This window comes from Alligator sinensis, unplaced genomic scaffold (genome assembly GCF_000455745.1).
Source record: "Alligator sinensis unplaced genomic scaffold, ASM45574v1 scaffold88_1, whole genome shotgun sequence".
NCBI classification, from domain to species: Eukaryota; Metazoa; Chordata; order Crocodylia; family Alligatoridae; genus Alligator; species Alligator sinensis.
In genome coordinates this window covers 220768-230873 of record NW_005842347.1, presented here as the reverse complement: position 1 = coordinate 230873, position 10106 = coordinate 220768, and the positions used below count along the sequence as shown (strand labels likewise).

General features: G+C 40.8%; 1 protein-coding gene across 2 annotated transcripts in view; it reads right to left on the bottom strand.

Annotated features, from left to right (window-relative positions):
* The window catches only part of NOL4 (nucleolar protein 4), a 285684-nt gene that overhangs the window by 239247 nt on the left and 36331 nt on the right, over nucleotides 1-10106 (bottom strand). For both annotated transcript variants that reach the window (XM_006028947.1, XM_025210409.1), the window contains one exon: nucleotides 3899-4048. In XM_006028947.1, coding sequence (XP_006029009.1) covers nucleotides 3899-4048 — 150 coding nt within the window. The remainder of the gene's footprint in view (nucleotides 1-3898; nucleotides 4049-10106) is intronic.

Sequence of the window (10106 nt, the reverse complement as noted above, 5' to 3'; positions counted from 1 at the left end):
TTCCCTACATTGCCTTCTCAGGGAAAAAGAAAACAATCAACAACCAAACTTCTTGCATTTAAATCAGGCAGGCCTTCATTTAATTTCTTACTCCTTCAGCAGTGAAATGGTGTTTTAGTGAAAGCGTTGTTTACTGCTTAATGTTGTTATGTTATTTGCTGTTATAACAAACTATTTTAACAAAATCTTTAAAAAAAACCTGTTCTCTTGAGCTTTTCCATCAACCTATCTTTTTTCCCCATTTTGCCATTGCAAGATTCCTCTCAGGTATTGATGTCTGTACCCATAATGGGCTTGCAACCAATGCTCTAGAAAGAACTCTGCCTCAAGGCAGGAGAATACCTTTTGGAGCCTCCAGGTGTGCAGGGAGGAATACTGAGTGCTGCATACTGTCAACCAGTTTCAGTATATTCCACTTCTTCTCCACGTTATTAATTGATACTGGAAACCTGCTCTTATTTTTTAGTTAATGTACTGTGAAAATTCTTAGATAAAATGATTTGTGCAATTAGTAGAAGGTACTGCAAGTAGAGGTAGAAGAATGTGACTTTACTGTAAAACTGCATTTGTAGTATAGGTGTTTTCAGAAGCAATTTAAAGAATCTATATTGAGGGATCCTGCTGTTTCTTTAGCATATTTTTCAGCTGATGAAATTTTACAATGGCTCACTCTAAAATACTAGGGCTCCCAAATAACAGTTATCTTCCTGGGCAGCAGTGTTATGCCAAGTCCTCCATAAATTAATTGTGAAGATGTCATTGAGCGCAGCTACACGTGTGCTTTAATGCACAGTATACTATTTTACCGTGCATTAAAGTGTTACGTAAGAAACCGTGACATTATGCTAATGCACAGTAAAATAGTCTACTGAGCATTGTGCCACTAAGAAAGCATGCAAATGCACTACTGTGCATTAGCGCAGTCTAATGCACATTAATTTAGTACTTCATATTGGAGGTACTGGATTTAATGCACATTTAAAAAGGAGCATCAATCCATATGAAGATGCACATGCCCATTCACTTCCAAAAAGGTTTGCAACTTAAAGTCCTGTAAAGAATAATAGGGATGCTTAATTTACAAACGAAGCCAGCGTGGACTACTGGGCCTGCTTTCATCATGACAGACTTGCACACTACCATGTTAGCATCTGGGAAAGAATGAGGGGAAATAGAGAGCCCTCTTTCAAAACTGAAGAAGTCCTAGACTCGGTTAAGATCAGAGAATGGGAGAAGATTCATATTTTTCTTATATGACTTGCCTTACCACATAAATACAAACCATAGTTAAGTGAAGTTATTATGTCTTTGACAATATCATTACTATTCTAATCAGACTTGGACACCATTCATACTTTTGACTACAGCTGATTGAATAATTAAAACACGAACATGGAGCTGTATAAGCAAATAAACTACTTGCTGCTATATGTGGGAGTCATACTATTCATTATTTACAAGTATTCGAAGAGCTGCTAGAATTTCTGGAAGTATTTTTGAATTTCCCCCTCTCCCCACCCTGCCCTCACCAAATTAATTAATTTGCACTAACAAAGTAGGAGAATTGGCTTTCAGATTTTTCTCTTAATCTCTCTTTCCTCAAAAAAAAATCAGTTATCCTATCAGGAAGCAGAAGCAGTGCCATACATCTAATGGCATGGCATAACTTGTGAAAAACCAACCACAAAATAGCTTCTGTGCATTTTGTGAACTACCTCTCCTCTGAAAACAGTTCACCTAAACTCTTTAATAAATACTTACTCATGGAAAATAAGTCTTCACCATTTTGATTCAACTAGTACTAGACCAGCTATAGAACTAGCTTCATTTTGTAAAGAGTTTTAAATGGTTTGAGCCAGTTGCCTGGGACACACTACAGCAACAGAAGTCAGCTAGGTTGCTCAAACCAATAGACCCTTGATTTAACCATCTTGGGACAAGAGGTTCTGAGTTGTGAGTCTAGGACACTGAAATTTGCTTCCTCAGTTAGTCCAGCAAAGTCTGGGCCTCTTCCCTGTAATCAAGTTCCCAGCTAGGAGTAGAGTGGCAAGAGTTGGTATGTGTTTGCTCTGAAGTTTTTGTTTTTTTCATACAATTATTTTAATGACATATATTCATCCTGTCCTTGGGACATGTAAGTGACATGTAGTTGGATGCATTTTATAAATAAAACTAATGCACACATATTTCAAATGTTGGTAATTACACAGAAACTTGCACTTGGACTGCTCCAGCATCAGTTGATAAGTAGGTAATAAACTCATGTCACCAGCATAATAAAAATTAACATCAAATGAAACTACTGAGCAAGTTAATCTACACAAAATGTTCTCATCACCACATTAGCTGCCTTTCTGTTCATAATACATAAATGCCCAATCCAGTTGACATCTATTGGATAGTAAATGGTGGTGAATATACTTGGTAAATATTTTCAGTATTACTCCATAAAGTACTTTATTTATAGGCAATAACATTCAATATACTTGTGTATTAGCCTACTAAATTAAGTATTTTTGAAATTAATGAGGCAAGTGTCTGTTCTTTACAACTAATCACTCTAGTAGTAAAACTAATGTATACCTAGTGGACAATTCAAATAAGACTACTTTTTAGTAATGCCTTTTAGTACTGAAGACCAAGCTACAGAACTTGCTAAAGTGACACATGAAAATTAATTTAGACAGTTACTGTTTGTTCACATAGGAAGAACACTACAAAATTTGGTATAGTCTGTCACAATGACTAAAACTGTATTCCCATATACCTATATTTTGCAAGTCCTCAATATTACTAAGGTCAAGTAGTAAAAATAGTATTGCTGTTGTCAAGTTATAAAAATGTTGCATTGATCTTGCATATACCATACTAAAACAGTTTAAAAAGAAAATATTTTAACAGGAAGTAATGTGCTATAAAATAAAGTGAGGTGTGCATCTGCAAGATTTCACTTAAAGCTGAAAAGATCATTATACAAAATTAGTTATTTCTTATATTCAATAGCTTGATTTCACATATAGGTATCTGAAACGTTGAGTTTTTATATTTTTTGCTGACCCTTTGTGGACAATGACTTAACTGACCTTTTTATTGGTTTTTTTTTAATTATATCTGGGCTAACGGGTGTGCAAAGTTTCAGTTTACTACAGCTGGAAACAGCTGGCATAGTGGTTCCAGAAAAGGAGAGCAATGTTCAGCCCTTAACTGAAGGGAAACTACTGAATGCTCCTGCTCTAACCCAGTATATTCATGTGCCAAAAGCTTGGTTGACTGTATCACGTGACTAAAGACAGTGGGGCCATTTGTGGGAGGAAGGTCACCAGTACACAAACATGGTTGTACATTTCAGTGACCAAAGGAAATGGCACTAAACATTTTATTAGTTCTCTTTAAGAAAATTTTGTCTTTGCAGAAAGATATTTCTCCATTAAATATTGATTTACAATTATTTTAAGTCAGAGGTTTACCAGAAGAGTCTAGTCCAAGCTATAAAGCACAATTCAGGAATTTAGATAGAACTATTTTTCTTGTCATCCAGTTCATTTGGGCATGACAGCTGGCCCGTCAACAGATTTGCCACTAAATCTACTGCTTTTCAGCTATGATATTAGGAAGGTGTAAGTTTTCACACTGTTAAATAAAATATAGTGGAGATTTCAGACATCTACTGCAGTATAGCAGTTTATTAAGCCAGCCTTTTATTAAGCCAGCCTTTTATTAAGCCAGTACCTTTCTGTTTTCAGGTACTTATACATTGAGAGACCTCGGAAATGAAGCTGAAAGTATTGGAGTATAATAGTTCTAGTCCAGCCATGAAAAACAAATCATGCAGCTACATCCAAATAATTATTATTCTTACAAGAGAACATGCAATGATGGTCTGTCTGTTTGTACTTACTGCTTTATAAGTTCGCTTTTGTCCAGCATGCTTTCTGATTTGTTCTCCATTGGGCCCTGTTTCCACATGCATGGAATAGATAATGTCAAAGAAATCTTCAACCACGGCTACCCGCCGTAAAGATAGCTTCTCATCTACACCTACTCCATCCTGAAAAAAAAAAAAGGATAAAGAGGGCAGGATGAATAGATAAATTATGATCATCATATAACATATCATCCTTTAGCGAGATCTGATTAGATAAAGACCCTTTGCATTGAGATCTGAAGTTCACCATTTCAGAACAATACTTAACAATTCAATGAATGACAGTAACATCATTATACAATGAATGTAAGATCATAAGAATCCTGAAAGAGGCTTCTTTTAAAAATAAATCATTTGGCTGATCTGATATATTATGTAATCTAGAACTTTTCTTTATATTGCGCTCTGTTAAAAAATCATTTACACTTGTTTCTCCAAATCCCCAAACAGCATTTTGTAGAATTATTCTGATGAAAAGTATTAATTCACTGATAACTGAATAGCACATGACTATTAATGCAAAGGAAGTTATTGTCACAGATGGTTCACCACTGGAAAACATATTTGCCAATCTATTGTATGAAGGCTTCTCACAACATGAAGGAAACCAAGCATATCTGACTCAAGTAACAGCATGTTGTGGATGTGTACAAGTTGATTTAAGGTGAGACGGGACTGTGCATGCTCAGTACTTCTAAAAAATTACAGATATTCATCTTTAGAGTAAATGAACAAAATTCAATAGCTCTCTTTCAGATAAGTCTGTCCACATCAGATCTCTTCAAACTATATGCAAATTTAGTGCTAATGAAAGGAATTAGGCTAAGTACAGATGTTCAAAAAGCCTGAGCCTGAACTGATTCCATCTTTGCAGGTTAGTCTAACCTGTGTAGATTGAACCGAGAAGTAAGTGATTAGGCTTTCACTTTTAATTCTGGAAATGCAGCCACAATTCTGCAGTGGCCCAGGCTAGAAGCTTGGGAATCAGAAGAGCAGCGTTTCCCAACTGGTGTACCGTGGCATGCTAGTGTGCCATCAGGCACGTCCAGATGTGCTGCGGCATTTTGCGCTGGGGCTACACCCCCTGCCTGGCTCAGCCATGCCTCCCGCCTGCTGCAGACATAGACAGGGAGCGTGGCTCTAGCCAGGCACGGGGCTTAGCTCTAACTCAAAATGTCATCCAGCTGGCTGCATGCCAGCCCTCCCCATCAGTGTCCAGCTGGCCACGTGCCACCCCCACCCCCCCCAAGTCGATGTCCGGCTGGCCACATGCTTTTTTATTTAGGTAAGTGTACTGTGGGGCAAAAAAGATTGGGAAATGGTGCACTAGAGCAAGCCCTCCCTTCCCTTCTGCAGTGGCTGGAAGACTGGAGGGAAGATGAACTGAGGGGAGTGGGGTGTGGCCAGGTTCCTACAGGTCCTGAATATAATTGGGAAGGGGTTTAAACCTCCAGCTGGGCCTGCACAGTCCCCAGCTGGGGTATGCCTGGACGGGGAGGAGGGAAGCAACCTTTGCCAGGCTTTTTCAGAGGGAAGGGAGGAGTGTGGCCAGACACCAACCCCCAGATGGCACCGAAGGGTCAAGCAGTGAGAGAAGGGGTGTGGCCAGACCCTGGCCCCAGACCTGAGGCAAAGCAGGGAGGTAGGGGGGAAGCCAGCCCCTGCCTGAGCCCTGGCCAGACCCTCCCATCCCATATAAGCACAATTTAAAGAGTGGAGAGTTTGCTCATAGTGTCCACAACCAAGAACACCCACCAGGAGGCTCTGTACTGCTAGGGAAAAAAGCCACCAAGGGCTTCCTGTAGCTGGTTTTCACCCCCTGCCCCACAGCAAGGCCCAGCGCTGTGCCTCTCCAGCCCTGAGCCCCGAGGCAGTACTGAACAGAGCCCCCCACCCTCTAGCCCCACAGCAGGGGAGAAGGAGGAGGTGGAGAGTCCTGCCCACTGCGGCATCTCTGTGACAGCCCGGCTCAGCCTGGGTGTGGGGAGCTGGGAGCAACCCAGGTACACTGCTCCCGTGGCCTCAGCCTGAGCCACATCCAGCTGGGAAGGGCCCCTTGGCCTAGCCTGGCACATCCCCACATTCCACCCACCTTGCCCGGGGTTGAAGCTGGGGCTGCGGGGCTGAGCCAGGCCGGCCTGTGGGTGCTGCTGAGGGCAGGTGCAGACAGGCCAGGTTACGGGGGCAGGGCCCTCTCCAGTCAGCTGGGGCTCAAGTTGGGGCCATGGGAGCTGTACACCTGGATTGCTCCCAGCTTCCCATGCCTAAGCCAGGCCAGACTGTTATGGAGCTGCTGAGGTGGGCAGGGCTCTCCCCCTCTTCCTCCTCCCCCACCGTGGGGGTGGGGGGCCAGGGGGCACTTCTGTCACTAGCCTTAAAGTGCAAGCACAGTTTGTGCCAGTTTCTCCACATAATCCTGCCAGTGAGCCTCAGTCTTGAGGCTCCTGGTCTCCTACTCTAGGCATCTGTTTAGACGGCTGGTCTTTATGATACAATATAAGCATGTGTGGACAAGGATGAGAACAGCCACTACATTTTCACCTGCAAACCAAGACAGAATCTGCCTTTAGGTCTAGAGGCAACAATGCCACCTAAACCTCCGACATGTATTTTTTAATGTAATAAATGCTCTCAGAACTTAACAAGTTTCATCTTGCCATTATTAATGATGAATGCACTTACGGAATGGGTTCACAATGACCTTTTGGTAACAATACACTTTCAGTGATTACTTCTACCACCACAGAAAGCCCCAAACTGACAAAATTAATAGATACTGGCTGTACTCTAACTTCAAACTGTAGTCCCACCAATATTCAACTTGCATTAAGCTATATCCAAAAGCCTCCTTGGTATGCATAAACATCTAATTTTTTATTTGTGGTCTTTTGTTACATCATATTCATTTTATTGCATTTCCATCTAAGTTCCTGTGGAGACTTGCAGTGGATATGAATGCTTTGCATTTCTATAGAACGTTCTTCCCAAAGATCATAATGTTACCAGTCATACCAATACATTTCTCAATATTACATAATATCCCTTGAAGATGTTTCTACAATTAAAAATTGTAGTTAAAAATGGGTCCAATCTAAAACCTGGAACTGAACAGTTCCAAACTTTGGGGAAGTTTATAATTAAAACTTTGTAGTTTTGACCCACCTTTTTCATTACTTGCTTACTAGTCAAACAACACTGTGAATTCCATAATGTTTCCAACCACTCTTATTATGATAGTGTTATCTCATGACATTTTCAGAACACTTAGAAGTCTATTTTTTTGATTAGCTGGTAAGGACTTAATCTGTGTATTACTAATGAGTATTGTTAGGAAATTTCCTAGAGGCATGTTCTCCCTTTTAATTAAAGGGAAATATATTACAACAATATTAATTTAATATCAAAGATGCCATATCAGCAGAGCTGAAACACACAGCATCAGAAAGGTATTCCAAGATTATATTCACAAAGGAAATTGTGAGAAAAGGCATTTTGAGGTCTTTGGTGGCCATAGTATGCTGTGTTATTTCTTTTTGCTTTTGTGGTGCAGTCGCAACTTTTAAAAAGAATGATCAAGTCAAATCTTACTATTCACTACCATGCCACCTGTAACTTCTAATTCAAATACCAGGGAATCCAAACAAATTTTTAAATCTAGTCAGACACCAAGAAAAAGAATAAATGGCATGTACTAAATGGCACATTTAAAATGAAGGCAGTATTATTATTTAAGATTTATATTTGTTGTAATCCTTAGAAAAAAGTCAGGTCAAGCTCCATTCTGTTAAGTGCTGTAAACATAAAGTGACAGCTCTTGTTTGAGAGAGCTTGGAATCTAAAAGACAAGCCATAACTGGTGTGTAAGATCAGCAAGCAAGTCATCAAGGAAAGGGAAAGATGCAATTAGGGATAAAAAAACAAAACAAAACCAGTAGGTTGTGTGCAAATGTTAGAAATTTCACCTGCCTAGTCCTTATCAAATTGAAGTTTCCTTGGAGCATTACAACAGTGGCAGGTTCTGATGATAAACTTGAATGAGGATAAGGATTTTGACTGAGAGGATATAGATCAGTGATTCTCAACCTTTCTTGATTCAAGGCACCCCGTGAAAATGCCAGGTCTTAGTTTTCTCTCATTTTTTTTACTACAGACGCATAATAGAGCCATTTTTCTGTTGCAAAAGACTCAGATCACAACAGGTCAGAATGTTTTTAACCCTAGGTTTTCCTATTTGAAACCTCTAGGTTTATCTTTTGAATCATGTTTTCACACCTAACAGTGCCAACATTTTGTGGCACCCTTAAAACAATCTTGCAGCACCCTAAGGTGCCCTGGCACCCTGGTTGAGAATCACTGGTAGAGACAGACCTATCAATGTTATCACTATCAGAAGATACCAATACAAGCTGCTATACTGTAACTGTTACATTCACATGATCTGATACAAGTGTAGCAAATGTGCTCTAACTTATCCCTGTTCCTTTAGGTTCAAAGTTAAAGTGACTTAACTAACTTTTATGGCTACAGGAGCATGCAGCTCTAACAGTTAGAGCATAACAGCTTCTGTGTGCTCCCAAGCAGCAGTTTCACCTCCCCTTTTGGAGCAGCTAAAATGTACATTTGTCCATACCCAGATTCCAGTATAATTTATCAGTATTAAATAAAGACCATGATCTAAACCCAGTCAGAAAAAGGCAGAGGGAATGATAAAATCCAAACCCCGATCATCACATTTTGGAAGTGGACCATGCTATACTAAGTTTTTGCTACTCTATGCCACCTCACCACTAATATCACTACTCGACTAAAATATTAACATGCTGCTCTAATTTAAAACTTGGCACCAAGAAAAATTTTCTATAGTGCCTAAGGACAGCATTTTTTAAATTACATATGTGATTTCAGCTACATTTGTATAATACATTTACTGTCTCACACTTGTTGCCTGCTCCAGCAAACCTGCCTCCTAACCTGGAAGCCGTGTAACCACAGCTGCATGACAATGAGGCTAAGTAGCTTAGTGCAGGCTAACTGTCATAGACCTGTACTAATTAGCTTCCCCCTTTACACCCCAAATGCTACATGGAAGTAGCTATGGTGCATCTAATTTACGAATTAGTCTGCCCAGAGCAGCACAGAGTGCTCGAGACCTCTGCTCTGGGGCACAGTAAGTTGACTGTATAGACCTATCCCTAGGGCTAAGTACAGGCAGTCAAAAAGACCAAGGCTGAATCAATTCAGTCTTTGCAGGTTAATTTAAACTGCAGAGATTAAACTGAGAAGCAAGTGAACAGACATTCACTTTTAATTTAGGAAATGCAGCCACATGCCTGCAGTGGCTCAGACCGGGGGGGAATCTACAGCACACCTCCCAGCTTGCCAGCCACTGCCAAATGGAAGGGACTGAAGCTCCAAGACTTTTCCCCACTCCCTGCTTGAGTTGAGGGGGCATACTGGCCAGGCCCCAGCCCAGGGCTAGCATGCTGGAGGGTTAGGGTTTAAATCCCCTCCCTGGCTCACACAGGACCCCAGCCTTGGTCTGCCTAGGCAGGAAGGCAGTACCTACCAGGCTTCCCCCCAAGCCCTGCTCAAGGAGAGGGAGGACAGCCCCTGCCAGGCTGAGGTGGGGTGGGGGGGAGGGGAAGTAGTGGCACTGGATTCATAAAAGCTTGAACAAGAATAGTCCTTTCTTTGAAGTGAACATGTATTGAACACAACAATTTGTAACCTCAAGCACACAACAAAGAATAACCAAAAATCTTTGCCTAAGCTAAGATACAGCTGAGTAAAACAGTGAGACTGCACACAACTCAGTCAAACTTAAAATGGAATGTAATAAACCAAAAAGACAAGAGAAAGCCTTGCATAAGTCTTGTGTAATCCTGAGGGCAGAGTATCTCCTTACAGCCAAGTATTCAGAAAGCCTTTCTTGGGGAATCATCAGGTGGCCTTAGGTGTTGCAGTGGAGATCCCACAGGCCTCATCTCTACTTGGGTTTTAACAGGTGAACTTGCACCCCCTACCCCTACTTGGGTGCCTTGTTGTTAGTACAGGGGTGTAGGTTGTAGCCATGTTGGTCTAAGGATATATGCAGACAAGGTTCTTTGGGTAAATCTGATATCTTTTATTAAACCAACTTAAATAGTTGGAAAAAATGTTCTTAGGAAGCTTTCAGGTTTAA